Source organism: Dioscorea cayenensis, chromosome 20 (genome assembly GCF_009730915.1).
Source record: "Dioscorea cayenensis subsp. rotundata cultivar TDr96_F1 chromosome 20, TDr96_F1_v2_PseudoChromosome.rev07_lg8_w22 25.fasta, whole genome shotgun sequence".
In the NCBI taxonomy this organism is placed as follows: Eukaryota; Viridiplantae; Streptophyta; class Magnoliopsida; order Dioscoreales; family Dioscoreaceae; genus Dioscorea; species Dioscorea cayenensis.
The window spans coordinates 29,551,827-29,572,438 of record NC_052490.1 but is presented as its reverse complement, the minus strand read 5'-3'; the positions used below and the strand labels follow the sequence as shown (position 1 = coordinate 29,572,438).

At 32.5% G+C, this 20,612-nt stretch overlaps 1 protein-coding gene and 1 pseudogene across 1 annotated transcript; one reads left to right on the top strand and one right to left on the bottom strand.

Annotated features, from left to right (window-relative positions):
• The first annotated feature begins 3,768 nt into the window (after positions 1-3,768).
• Positions 3,769-4,595, top strand: LOC120251750. Its single transcript, XM_039260393.1, has one exon. It carries the CDS (start codon positions 3,869-3,871, stop codon positions 4,559-4,561), a length of 693 nt encoding a protein of 230 aa, XP_039116327.1. The 5' UTR covers positions 3,769-3,868; the 3' UTR covers positions 4,562-4,595.
• A 9,005-nt stretch (positions 4,596-13,600) lies between these two features.
• On the bottom strand, positions 13,601-20,216 carry LOC120251409 (annotated as a pseudogene).
• Between the last annotated feature and the right edge of the window lie 396 nt (positions 20,217-20,612).

Genomic DNA, 20,612 nt, shown 5'->3' with positions numbered 1-20,612 from the left:
GGAAATCACAGATGACATTGTTCTCCAGGATTCAACAGTCAGATTTTCTGATTGCGCACCAAAACAGAAAATCAATGAGCGCTCAGATTCTAGATTAAAAGAAAAGAGGAAGAGGGAGGAGGGGCGCGGAAGACGAAGAGGTTCGAGAACGGCCGGTTCTCGAAGAGGCACGACGAACCACGGTCGGAACTGAACACGGGAAAAAGGCGTAAAAAATTAAATATGATGAAAGGGGGAAAAAGGTAAAAACCATACATGAGCGCGTAAGAGAATATAACCACTAAAGCAAGGTTAAAGGATAATGAATAAAATTATATATAAAGTAGATGAAATTCTTGTAGCTAGGCAATTTGGTACTAAACTTTTAGTGGGAATGTTTTGAAACAAATATGGACCTAAAGTATACAAGCCCTCTAACAAAAACTATATAACATTTAGCTGTTAACATAAAATCAGCTACATCGAATTATTTAACTTCCCTAAAAAGGCCAAAAATATAAATAAAAAATAACGAAAATATTTATAAACTCCAGCTTTTCTTAGTTTACATTTTATGACTTTTATTTTTTCATTTTATTCTGTTGTTTTCTATTCAGTTATTTCGGTTCAATATTCATTGGAGACACTTATAATAAAGGCATCCACTTCAAACTGCAAGTTGAATGATCTTTTAACCAACACTGATTACTCTGATAAAAAAAATATAGTTATCTAGTAGTTATGCAACTAATTAAGGGCCTTTACAGGCTATAAAGGCAACATTGGAATCTGAGAAGGGCCTACATTAGAATCATAACCATATGGTTAATTGCTAATCAAGAAAGGTGACTTTATCCAAAGGTTTTAAGAACACTTTGACCTCTTCTTATTGACTATATATCAACTTTAAGGAAAGATTAAGACAATGTAACATATATGATTAGATAGAGTTGTTGGGTTTGATGCTGATAAAGATAATTATGTGAAGAACCAATAATGCCTACCTTTCATCCTGGTTTCATGCTAGATTTCTTAAAGGATATAGTATACATCAGTTGAAATATCTAAGCTTACAATCCAAATCAGGCCTAACTTCTAACCACTCAAGCTTCGAAAATGTTTTATTTTTATATAAGTTTATGTCAGTATTATTATATATAATGGAGCCTAATCAATTTAGGCCAAAACATAAAATATCTTCCCAACAGCTAAGAACTAATTTCCATACCTGAACATATATCTATACCTAAAGAATGCCTCATTAAAATCAACACTTATAAAAAATAAAATAAAATAAAAATTTATGATAGAAGGAAATGCATGATCAAGGGAAGAACATTGAAAAACATGTGATATCATACCATATTAAAAATTTAATTATTTACAGTTAATTTTTTTAATAATATAAATAAACTATCATATTTATGCTCCACCACCACGCATTAAAAGAAAGTCAAATCTTCGACTATTGCCTATGAGAATGTTTGAAATCTCTCTATTGTTAAATATAAAATTTTATAAAAATTATCTTATAATAATGATCGAAGTTTTTTTTGACAATAATACTATTAAACATACCGAAAAATTCAAATATATTCCAATATATATAGCACACTGCACCAAAGAACAGAGCTGTAAATTTTATTTTATTGTTTTTTGAAAAGGAGCTGTAAATTTATTTTATACTGTTTTTCTTCTACTTTTTTCTAAGCTCCCATGATGGCATCTCTGCTTCAAATTACTTATATAATCTAATTCTACATGTATATATTATTTTTTTTTAAAAAAAACAGTAGTAATCAGGGAGAGTTGAATCATGATGTCTAAGAGGAACTAATAAAATCCAAAGCTGAAAATGGATAAGGGAGCATAAGAGATCATGTGAACTATGAACTGCGGTTGAGAGTTGGGGTGTCAGGCTAAGGGAAACGGGGAGCATTACTGGGAGAGAAACTCCCTTAAGGAGACACGTGGTATCACGTGAGAGAGGCCTCTTTCATTATTTTAAGAGGACCCAAATTAGACCGTACGACAGTCCCAGGGCACACCACACCGGGAATCCTGATGAATTGAAGGCTGAGGAGATTGCTGACGTGGAGCTTCATTAGCAACCACCCATACCAGGGCCACCTTCAATTCCTCCCATGCAATATGCCCAAAACTTATCTCCTATGGCTACATATATATACATACTATTTTTTTTTAATACATTATAAAACTCACAGTGATATGCAATACAAAAAGTTAATAATAATAATATATATATATATACTGTAAATGCGCATTTTGATGCATGAACATGATTCAAAGTTAGAGCGGAAAGATATTGGTTAGTGACCTAATACTAAGTAATGATCATGGACACTGAAGTGAAGCTCTTGACTAATTAATATTAATATTAATATTATTATACGTGTGCTTCTGCTTTTAAGTTGTTTGTTAGTAACCTCGAGTTCCGATCCCACTATTCAATTATAATCAATTAAATTTATTTTAAATAGATTTAAAATTTGAGGTTGAGAGTCTTGAGACTAATATAATTAACCGGGAAAGGGTTGAGAGTTTAAAAAGAAGGCAGTTTGGGTGGGTGAAGGTGACTGAATGCTAGATAGAAGTACCAACTACTAAGTCCATCACACGTAATGTGGAGCTTTTCTCAAAGGTCAAGTCAGTGAAAACATACATGCAAGTGCATGTCTAATCAAATCAATCTACTAGAGACTTCCATGAAAACCAAGTGCCTTGGAAATTTCAAATGGATGCATGCTTACTTGATTAATCTAATGAAATCATTTGACCAATGATTTACTAACACCACTCTAATTATTTCCTATGATATTTAATTAGAAGAGAAAAATAAATAAATAATAATAATGCAAGTGATTGAAAAATGGAAAGTTATGGAAACAGTACCTTAGCCACCAAGCACACGTTCCACGAGTGGCCTACCAGCTCCGATTCGATTCTCTGGCACCATCAGCAACTGCTCTGTTGACACGCCCAACTCTCTCATATCATATGACTCGTTCAAAACCCAGTCTCATAAGTCCATAACCAGGCCACGCTTTCCTGGATTCCAAGTCCCCAACAATCAAAACGATGGATAAAATCATCGTCATTAAGAATATACCAAAAATTAAACAGAATGAGATTTTTTATTTAACAATATTTTTTTAGAAAAAAAAAATTAATGGTTTCGAAGCATAATTAAACGAACCATTACAAGAAATTCAAATATATATATATATATATAATTTACTTAAAATTATGAAACAATTTAACCACTGGCATCGTATCACCATTTGTATCCCAACCACTGTCCACCGTACACTTGGTCCATGTTAAATCCATCGATCACCCACCACGTGATCACGACCGTACATTCACAAAACATATACAGCTTCTAGAGATCGCATGGCAGTCCCCACATTAATCCTAGCCGTCCATCCACAGGATCCTATTACTCGGCGGTCCGAGGTTTTTTAAACTTATAAAACTTAAAAAAAAAAAAAAAACTAAATAATACCACGTACACAAAATCGAAAGCGGTAAACATACCTACCAGTGACTAGATCCTCACTACCCAGCTGTGCCGCACGGGAGGTGTCAACACCGCCTTAAATAAGCCCTTGATTACACTCACCACCCTTACCCTACAAAACCGCAACCAAAAAAACACAGCCGGTAAGCATACCATAGTGACAACACCGCAAATAATTCAAAATTATTTTAAAAATTAAAAAAAAGAAACTATTTAGTATTTACCAGTCCCTTATAAAATGGCGAGCCTGTTCTTTCCCTGAGACTTTGTTCTCGTTCACAGTCTAAAACCCAAGCGAAGTCTCGAATCTCACAATAATCCCCAGATCTCATATCCACCGTCCGATCTATGGACATCATCGACATCATCGATCCAGTGAAGGCGGAGAAGGAAACCGCGATTAAGCGCTACCGTCGGATCCGAACCATCCGACGGCTATTCCGCTGCCTCGAGGCCTGCGCCGCGATCCTGATCATCTCCTGGTCATCGGCGCGCCTCCCCGCCGCCGCCAGGCTCTCCGGCGATCTCCTCCGCTCCGCCGCCGCCATCCTCCTCAGCCCTCGATTCGTCTTCCTCCTCGGCAACGCCATCGTCCTCGTCCTCTTCGCCAAATCCGGTAATCTCTCTACATCCCCGACCTCCACCGCCTCAACGCCACTCGCCGGTGATCTCTACGATGACTTCCTCGAAACCCGCGGCTCCTACCCCATCTCGCCGCCGGGGGAGGCAGACGTAGTAGTGTATGAGGACAAGGCGGTGTGCGTGGAGACAAAGATAGAGTACCGGAGAACGATATCGGAGAAGATGGAGAAGAAGCAAAGTCCCGTTGAGCTCCGACGATCGGAGACCGATCTAGGGCGGAAGCCGACGGAGATCGGGAAGAATGCTCCGGCTCCGGCGGCGGTGGTGGTGGAAGACGACGATGAGTTCCGGAAGACGATCGAGGCCTTCATCGAGCGGCAGTTGAAGTTCCATCGCGAGGAATCGATGACGATCGTCTCCGCGATGCCACTGAACTCTGATCTAATTAAATATGAATAAAAAATTTTCTAATATTATATAAATTATTATATAATATATTTAATATTTGAAAAAAAAAAGAGGGAAAAAGAGTTTGCTTATATTTTTTTCTTCAATTTTTTTCTCTCTCTTTTTTTAATTAATTTCCTTGTGACTTGAGGAGAGGATTTTAATGGTATTTTAAATAATTAGGGGGTTTAGAGGAAAAACGTTATTCATTAGTTTTCACTTTCTAAGTAAAATGGTGTGATTAAAAACTAAAAAGAGCATGATAATATCCCGCGCTTTTACTATTTCAAACTTTCGGTGGGGTAAAAGTGTGAATTTGGAATTTTTGTTAAATCTCCATAAAGTTGGGGAATATCTCAATTTCAATTTATTTACTAAAATTTTAATATATATATATATATGTATATATGTAAATACACCCCTTAAAATATGTCTAATTACTTACGTTGCCTATCTTATACCCAAACTCAACCATATTAGGGTTTAATAAAAGCAATAAAATGACACCTTAACTATCTTTCTCTTTTGTTATAAATCCATCTTAAAACCATTGAGGATTGGTCTTCCAAAAAGTTTATACTTTGACCGGATTAATTTAAAAGTGTGTGATTTTTAAAAAGTCGGTGGATTAAAAACAAACAAAAAAATTCATCTCCGAAATTTATGTTTATTATTGTAATTCACTAAGATTAAAAAATAATAATAATTTAATTTTAGAGCAAGCCAATTTCAGTAACATTTTTATTTTTATTTTTAAAAAAATCTTTAAAAAAAAAAAGAAAAAAATGGAAAAGAAAATGTAGTGCATGTACAGCTGTGGTAAGGCAAGAAAAGGGAAAATGAGAACAAGAGGAAACAAGAGAAAGAATAGATGCCAAGTTCCGCATTCTTTATTCCTCCACCTGCCTTTCTTTTATCCTAAACCTATGAAACATGACCCTCCCTTTTCTTTTCTTTTTTTCTTTATTTTTATTTTTTAATTTTTCGGTGATTTATGAATTGAAAAAGAAATCAAGTTGTCCCTGACCATTATTGACAAGTTCCACAATATATGGGCCCTTTTAAATGTTTTCTTAGTTTGATTTAACTCCATGCATGTCCTTTTCCAAATGTCTGAAACCAAATATCTTCGTTTACTCTAACTCATTGAGTTTTCTATTAAGCAATATAAAGACGTTCAACAAAGGACTAGTGTGCAGCATAGATATGATTTGATGTACTCTGATTTGCAGGACAATTAATACTGAAAGAGAGAGCAAATATATATATATATATATATAATATAAATTAATTAATTAATTAATTACTGAAAACAACCGGATATTGTTTGATTTCTTGGCCTATCAAGAAAATGGAATGAGTATTACTTTTTAACTGATATTCTAATATATATATATGCAAGAGTTAATTTTAAAATGTTTTATTAATTAATATTTTGATTTTTTTCTATTTCAAAATTTAAAAAGATTATTAAATTTCAGGCTTTAACCCCCCAACCTGGTTGGCATGTAAATTTTTTTTTTTGAAAATACAATTATTTTTAGTGGATATTTCATAATTAAAATAATATTTTTTTTAATTAATAACAATATATGTTTAATGATATTATTATTTTTTAATGTTAATCATTGTCAAAGTAATTGCTAACTTTGCTAACTAAAGTAATTTTTATAGGTTGATTTGATTAGAGAATATCTCAAATGCAAACAAATGGAAAAAAAAAATTAATTAGACAAATATCGAATATAAGTTCTGATAAATGTTTATACGAAAAAAAATCAAATAAATATTAAAATTTCTACTTATATTGATGGATTTTGTAAACATTGATTAATTTTATTTTAAACCATCAAGGGTTCTTTGCTATAACTCAAACAAATACAAGCTTGAAAATAGCATGAAATTTTATATTTTTTATTTTACCATTGTAATTTTTTGTAAATAGTTTTTATTAAATAATAATAATAATAAGTTAAAAAATTAATGATTTTTTAATTTATTGATATTGAGTTATTTGTGTAAGGAGGATGTACTTTGCTTTAATTATCCATGTTTAAAAAAAAAAAAAATAGTAACTCATATGATAACAAAAACTTCATTTCAGCTACAAGGTTGTGGTAGTGATTGAGAAGTGACTCATCAATGAAATAGACCAGCTTGCATCTCCTAAGTTTGTTGGCTCCACTTGAATTCTCACAATTATCTTCCCCCCTAGAGTTTGGTTGGTTGTTGTGGAAGGCAAGTCTAGAATTGTCACTTTCATAAAGACATGAAATGATATTTATAATATTAAATTAATTAATAAAAATATTTATGTCACATTTAATCTATCAGACTGATTAAAATAAAACCCAATGTGAACATGCTCTCCCATCCCATACCTTATCCAGAGTGTCACTTCAACTTACCATCTGATGAAAATAATTTTTTTTTAAAATACTGTAACAAATGATTGAATTCCTAATTATATAATGATTATAATTACATTAACTTATTTTCTAAATTAATATTACAATAACCATTAGTTCAAATATTGTTTATGTAGTGATTTCAAGTTCAAATTTTTATAAAACACCAATTTTTAATTATAAAAGGTTTTTAATACATTATTTTTATAGAGCTCTCAATATTTTTATCTCAACATATTGTTTTGAATTGTTTTAGAATAAGTGAATTAATCTTAAAAAAAATAGTGGGTCAAAAACCTAAATAAATTAATAATAATATTTATATTTAATTTTTTTAATAAATCAATACAGCAAATTAAGATTACCATCTCCGCAACAAAATAATGATATTCCACTTTTTTTTTTCCCCACTCAAAATCAAATCTTCTTCTCACAATCTCAAGTAGTATATTTGTTTATTCTTCTCTCTCTATATATAATCAACAATACATTTTCAATTAATATATTTATATTTATTAATCAAGTCAACAAAAGATTAATTATTCTAATAACATCTCCATTAATAATCCCATTAATGGTCCTCATGTATAAGAAAAGGAAAAGCTTTGGTTTGTTGTAATGCTCTTTTAGTGGTGGCTGCCACCATTGCCATAACTTTGTGGAGGCTATGAAGTAATGATGTTTGAGGGCTCCATTAGTAGTAAACCCCACAATTTTGTTTAATTTTGTTGATCAAGAGTACTGTTTGAGCTTCAATTATATATTTATCCATTGATATACGCTCTTTGTTTAAAAATTGGCAACATTGTTTTGAAAGGCACCTTCCAAATCAATAGTCAATTATTGGAAATATTTAATCTCATATGCCTTTCTCCTTTGTCTTGTGTTTTTGCTTTATTCTTGCTTGTGCCCATTCCACAAGCTCATCTTATGCCATATTTAGATTAATAATGCATGGTTATTTTTGTGTTAATTTCTATTTTAGAAATGCTCTTTCATATTTATCCATTTGAGTTTTAATTGCTTAGTTTGAACCATATCACTATTTGAAAGAAAAAATATTATGAATAATTATGAGAAAAACTTAATTACAATAGAATTTTAAAACATTATAGCTATATGATGTCAATAGAGAGAACAGTCATGAAAATACAAAACAATTACAAGAAGTTTAATCTATCATTACCAATTAAATAACCACATATGAAACAAATTACAATGTTATTGTAAATATTTTTATGTGAAACTAGCATATAAAAAACCAAAATAAATCAAATCTATTTATTTTATGTGTTATTGTACGTAATTTGTATAAAAATCCCTTCATAATTTTTGTATAATATTTGATAACTTAATGTTTAACAGCCACATCTTCATATTTTCGTCTTTTACATCATATATATATATATATATATATTGATTAAGTAAACAAGCCACACCGTATACACTATGCACCATGTGTCAGATAGGATTTGAATACCGACCTCTCACTTTCATGGGCTCTAAAATATTATCTATACTTTACTTTTTTAATATTTAAAAATAGAACTAGTTTATGCATGATATGTTATATGTTGTGTGACAGTGTGAGTTTGATTTATTATTAGTTTCTTACTAAGAATACAAAATTTTCTCGCATTATTAACACAACCAATATATATATTTTTAAGAGAAAGAGTTCGAATCCTCCCAATTTAATGGTTAAGAGTTAGTGGCTTATCCATATTTATTAAAAAAAATTACTGAAAAAGAGATACAATATCATTCAACCTACATGCACAAAATAATTATAAATAATGCTATTTTTAAACACACCATATATCTCTAGCATGTCAATGGCAATCACAACAAGATTAAATTAAACAAAAATCATAAACATATATAAAAAAATCAAAAATAAAAAATTGTTTACTATATCCCTAGCTAATAAATAACAATGGTCATCATCACTGACATGTATAACCACAACAATTGGCAACAAAGTTTTTCCTCATTCATCAGGTAATCCAATCCATGAGATTTTCAAGACAAGTTGATAAGACAGCCTAATCCTCCCTAACAACACCACCTTATTTACTTCAACTTGTGCTCCCACTTCCCCCACCTTTCACTCTCCATCACCTATCCAAAGATATTTTCCCTTGTCCTCTTCCTCTAAATAAACATAAAATTGTATTATATATCCATGATATATATATATACACACACAATAAGGTGATGATGTTGCACCTATTATTACAAATATCAAACATCACACATGCAACTCTTATGTATATTCTTGCGCTCGCGGGCGCACAATTAATCAAGCTTAGTTCCATATCAATTATGTAAACATCGGTTGTGCGCTGGATGATCTTTATACTTATAAAGTCCCCATCAGATCAGCCATTTGGCGCCGGACACGGTGTGCCATGGCATATATGCATATATATGTATATGTTTTACATATATTATATATGAGTGATCTATTTGGTCATATGTCATTTATTTTGATTGATGAGAAAGTATGGAGGGGGACCATAGAACCATGCGACATAGTTGTCTATCTTAATGCATGCAATATAACTTTTTTTTGGCAATTCAGGCTTGTCTTCACCTCCCATTTTGTCTTTACAAACTTTGTCTTCAACTGATTCAAGCACATCAATATTCATCATCTTAATTCTTAAACAAGCAACTTCTTCAATTCTGCTTTATTCATCGACAAAATTTTATCGGTTCACTGTCATCGATGATGGTTTTCATTTATTCTATGATCCTTCCTCTTTTTTTTTTTCTGTCAAAAGTAGCAATTCAAGACACAACACACAACATACATAAAGGAAGCATATGTTCTCTTGATTTGATGCCAAAATACTTGTTCAATGTCTCAAAACATTCTTATAATGACCTAAAAAATATTTTGTATTTATATATATGCATGGGCATAAATTCTCCTAGTCAGAGCCTTGTCATGCATTTAGGGGAATAATATTGTTGGAGATAACTCTAAGTAGGGCAACCCTTGTATTTAGAATTCCCACCATGCATTATTAGGGATATGGCATCATGAAATGCTTTCATTATCCACTCAAACTAAATATTCTTTTAGCTGTTGTAAGTGCTAGACTCTAACTATAATTAATGCATTTATAAGCTTTTGCATTCATTGCTTTAATTTGTTACGCTTTGATACATTGTTTAAGGTTTTAGAGAGGAAAGGTGATTGAGTTTATAATGATATATGATCAAATGGACTTCATGAAAGTCACTTTACGTGGAATCATTAACAAGATTATTAGAATCTTTGTACTTATCATGGAATGTTCTTTTGTATTTTGTCTCATAGTTATCCTTCAGTTGTGTGTCATTCACTCAACCTTTTTCTTAACTCATGAATGGGTTTTGAGTGGCTTTTTTCATGTGCAATTAATTTAATAAAAAATTAATTTTATTCATATGCCAATATTTTTGTGATTAAAAAAAAAGGTTTATATATATATTAGTCTTTTTTTACATTAAGTGATACAGTTACTAAGGGTCCGAGAGAGAAGATGGAGGATTCCATTGTTGCCATCCACCAGAGTCTGGATTTTTTAGGCCCGAGGAGGAGTCAGGAGGCGATGTTCCTTCTGAGGAGGCTCAAACTTAGATCAAGGGCTAGTTGTTATTGTAATTTTTGTTTCTGCCGCTTAGTGGTGACCTGTGTCGTGGTGTCTTTTTGGGTTGTCTTCACTCTGTGTTGTACCACTTCTTGTAGTTATTTTGTTGTTTCTTGTTTTGTTCCCCTCTGTCGGCAGGTGTGTCGGTAGTTAGAGGTCTTTTGTTCTGTTTCCTCGTTCTATTTTTTAATTGAAGTGATTTATTCACCTTTTCAAAAAAAAAAAAAAAATTAAAATATCATTTAATTGTTTATATACACTAACTATTTCTATAATAATTCATTTAAACAAAAATTATGAGCTTTCGTTGAAAGTTTTTTTAAAATTATTTAAATTAAAACACGCTTATTTCAAGAGTAGATGGAAACTGAAAATTATATAATAATTAAAACAATAAAATTATTTTCTTTGTAATTATGTAAAAAAATTAATATAATTAAGTTTTATGAATAGAGTTTTGGTAGATTATAAAACTTATTATAAAAAGTAAAAAACACTAATATAATCATGAAAGACTTAAAAAATCTGAAGCTTTCTTTTATCCACAAGCTTCAATTGAATAAGATTGACAAGATGGAGCCCCTAATTTGGACCAACATTTGTCCTAAACAAGGAAAGCTTAATCTTGACTCATTTAGTGGGACTTTAAAAGCAATATTTTTAAATTAGTGAGCAAAAAGTAATAATTAATGGAGAAAAAGAAAAGAAAAGAAAAGAAAAGAATAAGATTATGAGAGTGATACATGAACCAAACATAGTCAAGGATTTAAAAACCGGACCGGTTGGTGAACCGGTTGGCCAACCGGTTCGCGGTTCAACCGGTCCAACCGGTTTGACCGACCGGTCCAACATTTTTTATTTTTTTAAATTTTTGTTAAAATAAGAAATGTCAAAAAATCATAAAATTAAAAAAAAAAATTCAAAAAAATCAACAAAAATGCCCATTCATATTAGTGAATAACTCTTGATTAATAACTCTTGACGTTATTAAAATTGTTCAACCGGATTTAATTTTTTCAAATAAATAAATATTTAAAAATTAAAATAATAATAATAAATAAGTAAAAATAACTTCAAAAATAAAGAAAAAATAATAAAAAAGATACAAAATTACATATTGCAAATTTAAATTACCTTTATAAGGCCACAAAGTCTTAACTTTATATAAAATTAAAATTTTTAAAATACAAATATACAAGGATACAACTATACAACAAATATTAAAAATAAAGAATTAAATAAAATATTAGTATACAAGTATACAACAACAATAATGATTAAAAAATAAAAACCAAACCATTGAAATGTTTGGTTTAATACTTTAATACTTTAATTTTAATGATTTAATTGTTGATTAGCGTAAAATTATAAGTTAATTATAATAAATTAATGATAATAAATCATAATATATTAATATCTTCAAGTATTTTTGTTTTTCAAGTATTTTTTTTTTTGACTTTTTTGCCTTTTTGAAATTTGGACCGAGTTAATGAGTTTATTAACTTTATTTAAGTTTTTTTAATTATAAAATAAATAAACTAATTAAATAATTTAATTAATAAATTGGCCGGTCCGGTTCAACCGGTTCACCGGTTCACCGGTTGAACTGGTTGAACCGGCCGGCCCGGTTCTTTACTATTTTATGTGAGTAATCGGCCCGGTTTATCGGCCGGTTCCCGGTTCAACCGGTTCAACCGGCCGGTCCGGTCCGATTTTTAAATCATTGATCATAGTGCCATCCTTACATCTTTATAAATTTTATGAAATAGTGACATCTAATTATACTATAATTATATTATAATGGTTACATTATTAGAGAGAAAAGAAAGAGCATGACCATGTTCTAGTCTTAGAAGGAGATAACAATAAAAGAAAAGGCATTAGAAGTTAGGGGACCCATATTTAATTTTAATTGGGCATCCTTATCTATTTATAATGATAAAATTATTTGCATACTCCAATAAAAAGTGAATTTTTACTAATATATATTTTTTATAAAAGTAAATTATTATTATTTTTTTGCTTATATATATTTATAACTAAAAATTAATTTAACATTTTATAAAATTATAATTTATTATTTTTTATTTTTTTAGATATATGGCCCAAGAATAATTACTTTATGGGATATATATATATATATATATATATATATTTGATGTTGGTACACTACAAGAAAAATGAGCTATAGCGGCGGATTTTTTCGCCTCTATAAATAGTATTTCTGCTGCTATAGACCAATTGCGGCGGATGCAAACTTTGCCACTAAAACTTTAGTCGGTATAAGATATGTGCAGTTTTAGCGGCGGATTAACAATAGCTGGTACATGGCCTATAGCGGCGGATAAATCCGCCGCTATAGGCTTCAAAATGGAAACCAATCCTATAATATGCAAACATCCTATAAATATTCATATTTGCTATTAATTTTGAGACATTTAACTGAAAATTAGCATCAACAGTAATTATATTCATACACAACATTCATAAACACAAACCAAAATCTGTAAATGGAAAATTAAGAATAAAATTATGAACATTTTACAAATTTTTTTGTATACAAAATTAAAATGTAAAATAAAAAATATTTAATATACATATCTTTTGAACAAAAAATCAAAATATACTATTATCAAAAGGCCTTTTGGAGCTAGCTTACTCATCAACCATAAAAGATGAGAGGAACACGGCATCTTTTATTTTTCTAGCGAGTGTATGCAAGTGATGTCTCCTTTTCGAGGGAGGCTCATTTAAATAAGCAGTTGCTGATGGAATGGAGCCTCCATAGAACAACAAAAAAGAAATGCACTTGCCTTATCACCAAAAAACAGCTGATTGAATGATGCTGGTATAAATTGTTGAGTTGAAATTAATCAGTCGGATATGCGAGTGAACCATGAAAGATGTTGATTATGACAGTATTGTGCAGGCTCTGAAAGTATGGGTGAGAATCTCCTCATTCAGATCTCGACCTGAAAAACAACAAGAACAAAGGGTCACTGGTGACTTGATGACCAATTAAGATGTGACCAAAACAGTAGGATTTCTGGGTTCTAGCTTTTCCTATAATGACGATCTTGTTCAGTTGCTTCTCTGTTTGAAGCCATTTTCGAGTAGGTAAAACCTCATATACTTCTCGAACTGCCTGCTAAAACCAGAAATTGTCTGTTTAAAAAAGATTTCCCAGAATTCTCCCTGGTAATTTCACCAGTTTTCACACAAATTATGCTAATCTAATCTCTAGCAAAGTAGTTAAATTAACATGGAGAAAGCTATATGCTAATCAACGGATAACCTCCATAATTACCCAAATTTAGCTTGGTCTGGTCTTCGTGTTAACTAGTTTGCATGAAAACTCAACCAAATCCTCTAGTATCTTGGATGTCATAGAATACATCCCACATAATTGAATGTGCAAGAAATCAGTTATGCAAACTCACTAAGGCAAAAGCTTAAAAATTCGAAAACTAATGCAGAAAAGTAGACCAAACAAACCTACAACATTTGCGCAATAAACGCTCACAAGACCAATAGAATGAAATATAAATCCTGATCAAAACACTAACTGGGACAGTTCAGATATTTAGATTATTTATTGCTAATTTATTATTACTATTATTATTACTTTTAAAAAAAGTGGAAATTGCCAAAAACACCCTGTAAGTTTGCAATATTGCCAAAAACACCCCATTAGTTTTGCACTCCCAAAAACCCCTTCCTTTTGAATACAATGATTTTTTAAACCCCCCAAACATCTAACATTGATTGATAGAGTTAATTTGGAATTTTTTGGACGAAATTGTCCCTTGCGTGGGAAGTTGTGGCAAGTGTGATGGGGTTTGACTATAATGCCCCTTAGGGTGCTGATGAGTTTCTATTTAAAAAAATGAAGCTTCTATTTAAAATATGAGGTATGAGGTTACATTTTAAAAAAAATGAGTTTCTGTTTAAAAAAATGAGTTTTCTATTTAAAAAAATGAGTTTTTTTGTTTTAAAAAAATGAGTTTTTCTGTTTAAGAAATGAGTTTTCGTTTAAGAAATGAGGTTTGCTTTAAAAAAATGAGGTCTCTGTTTAAGAAATGAGTTTTTCGTTTAAGAAATGAGGTTTTTGTTTAAAAAAATGAGGTCTCTGTTTAAGAAATGAGTTTTTTTGTGGTGTATTTATCACCCCCAAAAATCTCTTTTATTGCAGTTGAAATTTTGGGCAGATGAGACAAAGCATACGGCTCACAATCACAATCACGTTGCATGAAAAATGGGATTTCGAACCCTAGAATTTTGATCTCCACCTCGATCTAGATCTCGATCTTGCCAGAGAAAAAGGTGCAACCTTTCTATGCCTTCGCTCGACGACGAGGAGCATGCGGTCTTCCCCAGGGTCGACGGCGAAGAAGATGAAAAGAGATGAGGTCGACGACGGGGGAAGGCGATGAAGATGAAGGCGAAGACGGCGAGATCGAACCCCTCGTCGGCGTCGCTTCCTCCCTCCGTTCCTCGTCACGCGACTTAGGCACCATGGATCGAACCCGGAATGATCCCTAACCCTAACCCTATTGCTATCCATGTTGCGGTCTCCGCGATCGAGAATGGTTCCGTTCGAGTTCGACTCGTCTTATCCGAGCGTCGCCACCGAAGACCTCACCACTCCGACCTCCGAGGAACGTCGCCAACCGGATCGCCAACGCCGACAAAGATTTCTCCTTTAAGAACTCACACGAGCAGGCCACCTTCAAGATCGCTCGCCAGATCTGGAGCACAGCACTCAAGAGTTCGCGCGAGATCAGCGACGATGAAATACTCAATGTCCCTACTCAATGAGGTTTCTGTTTAAAAAAATGAGGTCTATGTTTAAAAAAATAAGCTCTGCTTTTAAGAAATGAGTTCTCTGTTTATATGCTTGTTTGTCTTTGTTTAACTATCGATGTTTCCGTTTAATATATTGCGTTTACGTTTAAAAAAGTGCTTAAATATCGTTGTTTCTATTTAAATATGTACGAGTGCAACCTTTCGATGCCTTCGCTCGACGTCGAGGGAGCATCGCGGTCTTCCCCGAGGTCGACGGCGAAGAAGATGAAAGAGATGAGGTCGACGACGGGGAAGGCGATGAAGAGCGAAGGCGAGACGGCGAGATCGAACCCTCATCGTGCGCGCTTCCTCCCTCCGTTCCGTCAGCGACTTAGGCGCCCATGGATCCGAAATCTCGGAATGATCCCTAACCCTAACCCTATTGCTATCCATGTTGCGGTCTCCGCGATCGAGAATGGTTCCGATTCGAGTTCGACTCGTCTTATCCGACGTCGCCATCGAAGACCTCACCACTCCGACCCCGAGGAGCGTCGCAACCGGATCGCCAACGCCGATAAAGATTTCTCCTTTAAGACCCCTCACGAGCGAGCCACCTCGAGATCGCTCGCCGGATCCGGAGCTCGAGCACTCAGCGTTCGGCGAGATCGGTGACGATGAGATACTCAATGTCCCTACTCAATGAGGGTTTCGTTTAAAAAAATGAGGTCTATGTTTAAAAAAAATAAAGCTCTCTGTTTAAGAAATGAGTTCTCTGTTTAAGAAATGAGTTATCTGTTGATATGCTTGTTTGTCTTTGTTTAACTATCGATGTTTCTGTTTAATATATTGCGTTTACGTTTAAAAAAGTGCTTAAATATCGTTGTTTCTATTTAAATATGTACGAGTGGCCAAGATTAATTGGTTTTTATATCCAGGATTAATTTATCACGTAAATATTTGTTTTTCTGTTTAAATATTAATGTTTTAGTTTAAAAAATGAGTTTTATGTTTAAAAAAATGAGGTTTCTGTTTAAGAAATGAGTTTTCTGTTTAAGAAATGAGTTTTTTGTTTGAAAAATGAACTCTCTGTTTAAGAAATGAACTCTCTGTTTAAGAAATAAGTTCTCTGTTTAAAAAAATGAGCTCTCTGTTTAAGAAATGAGTACATGCAAAAAGGAATGCAAAAAAGAATGAAAAAAATGTATGCAAAAAGATTTAAGGGCAATGATGGAATTTCATAATGCAGGGGGTAAAAAGGAAGTGAAACAATAAAGGAAGGGCTGTCTGAGGTATGCAAAACTCACAGGGGCTGTTTGGGAAGTTTTGAAATTATCGAGGGGTAAACAGTAATTTTCCCTTAAAAAAATGAATGTATGCTTGAACACATATCAACCAAGGTGATTGGGTTTAGCAGACAATGCCAAGTGACTATTACATGTATCAAAGTTCATTGCATATTAGAAAATGAAATGCGAACACCACCTGTGTTATATTTGTTGGTGTTCATTATTGAAGAATCTCAATTCATTCACCTAATAGACCATATCCAAACTTTGTTCTATTTCTCATAAAAACTAAAATCATATATTGCCTTTGACAAGGGAAGTTAAAATAGACACAACGTCAAAGTTGAGTCCAAGCTTATAACTTCTCAATAGAGTCCACAACCTACAAGTATATTAAGTGTGTAACAGTAACTGTAGTTTTAGAATGGCCATATTATCAGCCTAGTACTTTATGCAGATAGTATATCATTGTCGAAAACCACGAGATTTGGAAATCAATGAGGATTAGTGCATCTTGGGAGATGGGCAATAGGTAACTGTAGTTATCTGTCATGATGTAGGCATTTCAAAATGCTCAAACCTGCAAGGTATGAAGTTGATCGGAGTTGTACGTGGATATTTAGAATCACTTTACAACGACATACATCCATGTTGGTTTTCTTCTCCCAAAAAAGATCCTCAAGCCAAATGCGAACCTGTTAAAAAAAAGGCCGAGGCAAATCGCATACATCAGACTATAGTTTTGGCATGCACATTAATTGATGCTAGTTCAATGAAACGTTATAGATCAATTGCTTCAAAAATATCTTCATATTTGCAACATTGGTGACATGAAGCCATAGAATTGGAGACTAATACAACATTCAGAGATAACAAAGAGCTAAACCTTATCTGTGTGTGAAAAATGTTCCTACTATTCTATCCAACGTACACAAGATTAGAGCAGTAAAAGATGAAGGAAAGAATATCTTAGCTAAGTCCACAGATTCTTGTTCATAAAAGCATAATGTTCGCACACTGTGATCATTCTCTTGGAGGATACAAATTTGCTATCTTCCAACAGGGATTCCAAACAAGCTAAATGCTGATAAGAATGAATAGACAAATTTTAAATATAATATCAATTACAAAAAAGAAAAAAGAAAAAAAGATGCGCAGGAGAGTTCTACTAACATTAGTGCCATAAGCCTGACAACCCAATAGTTTATCTAAATCAACTTGACATTGGACAGAACGAATGATAGTTGCCGGTGAATTAATGTTATGGGCTTCCTCCACCAAGTCTTCTATAACACCAGAGACCGCAGATCCACAATCCTCTTGATTAACCAAGCCAACCTTGTTTAGAATAATAACATCCTGAAGATGTGATGAAGAGCTATCACACGTTCAACTCAACGATAGTAATTAAAGGTATTGTATACAATAAAGAAAGTAGAATACTAGCATATCAACAGCAAGGCACTCTCAATAGATTATGTTTAAGAAGACTTATAATGAATGGTATTAAATACCATACAAACAAACTAAACAGAGAAAAGGAAAGTAAAGGAGAGATACTGTGAATGCAATTTGAAGAAATGCTTCAGGAAAAGAAGTGGAATTCCGATGCTCATCAAGCTTGGATTTTTGGCATCAACAACCTAAAATTTGAGATGCAATTGGATTTTGTAAATTCAGGGCACTGCCAACATGATTACACTGGAATGACAAGGGAAGCATGAAAAATAGGTCAATATGATGAAGAAAACTCACTATAATTATAGAGTCAAGTTTCACTGATGATTCCAGCTGATCATCCAACCAAAGAATAGATACCAGGGTAGCAGGATCAGCCAGTCCCGTCGTCTCAAGCAAAATATCATCATGTCTGTAAAGTAAAAAATCTATGTCATTAATTTAATACAAAAACTATAGCCAAGAAATATGAGCTCTAATCCAAATCTCTACATGTCACAATCCCATTCAATTCTCATGATTATTCTCCCCATATGCCCTTTAATTATAGTCAGAAAACTGAACAAATGTGATCCAATATTTTTCAAACTTGTAACACTATCAAGTCCATTCCATTATGCTTTGAAATGTATACTCAAATCAAACAGTGGATGAAATAACAATAACTAGATTTATTAGAAAATAAGAGACCTCTGTTTCTTTTGCACGAGCTGCTCCAAAGCTTGGACAAGATTATGCTTAACAGTACAGCAGACACACCCATTGGCAAGTTCAACCCACTCCTCAACAAGTGCACCATTCTCTCCCTCATTGATCATTGGCCTTTCAACTCCAGTCTCCGGCCCAAACTCATTCAGTATCACTGCAATCTTCTTCCCATGTTCCGCAGTCAATATGTAATTAACCAGCTAAAAGTTCCCCACATTCACCAGTCAGTAACTCAAAAATCATTCATGGATTCAGTTCTAAATTTCTTGAGCTACATTATCACAAGCTTTTCAAAGTAAAATGCGTTCCTAGACCTAATCATTTTCATTATATTATACTGCTTCTAAATTCCAAAATTTTCTTTGAAAATCCAAAGAAATTCAATTCCACAGTAGGGAAAAGGAAATAAACCCTAACATTAGAGTTTTGAAACCAAAATCGAATCAATACTTCATGTAAATGCTAAATCACTCATTCAAACAACTATTAGAGCTTAAATTTCAACAAATTAATCAAATAAAATCTCAGGAAAACAAGACATAAACCCCAAAATACCAAAATTTTATCATAAAAAGCTCTAAATTAAAGATCAAATAGGGAAATTAATGATATCGCGAGATCACCGTGGACTTGCCGGCGTTGAGGTAGCCGGTGATTACTATAACGCCTGCAGGAGGATCCGGTGAGATTTCCAGGATTAAGAAGCCACATGAAAATTGGGCAGAAACGAGATTCCAACACCTCCACAAGCTTTTCTATCGCTGAATCTGACCGAAACCCTAGCGAGATGGTCCGCCAGAGAGAACGGAGAAGCCATTGCGCCAGAGAATATGGAGAAGCCTTTGTGCCAAAGAAAACGGGGAACCAATGCAAGCGATTATGAGAGAGAAAGTATTTAAGGCACTAAGAAAGGGTTTAAGGCACTTTAAGCCAAAGGCTTTAGTAATTAAAAAACTATGAGCGGCTAATATTAAATTTTGCCACTAATATCTGCTGCTATAGCTTAACATCCTTGTAGTGGTATATTAGTAATTTGAGAGTTTTGAGAAGCTTATATACTTTTTAAACTTGCATTTGTTGTTAATTGCCTCTGTCACTTATTTATGTTTTTTAAAAAGAATTTTAATATATATATTTTTTTAATTTTATTTTAGTTGATTACCGTCCAGTTTAATAAGAAAGATAAGAATAGCTAAATATATTTATTAATTTATTTATTTTTAACAAAAGTGACAAATGTCGTTCCATAAGAGATTGTTAAAAAATAAGCAAGTATGATGATATACAAATTCTAATTGCTTAATTATTGTTCATTTAAGAGCTTTATAGTATTCTCTAGTCTTTACACAGTAATACTGAATCCAACCTGGGACTCATACATTTTTAGTTATACATATATAAATATATATTAGTTTATTAAATAAAGCTTGTGTATGGATTTTTTAAGTGCCACATGGAGTGCAGTCAAATCCTTATCTCTTTCATTAATGATTGTTTTTATTTTTATTTTTTTTATAATCTGAATCTTGTTCGTCTGATTATTCTTATTTATATTATATTTCAGTATATTTGGATGGAGTTTTTATTAATGATATATATTATTAATTTTTTTTTAATTTGGGATATTTTTAATGTCTAAACTGCTTCCCTTCACCCGTTTTTATTCCTAAATTTTAAAAAATTAATTTGATCAATGAATTAAAACAATAACTAATTCCCACACTTTTATGAGCATTAATTTTTCATTAATCAAAACACACATATATATATATTTTAT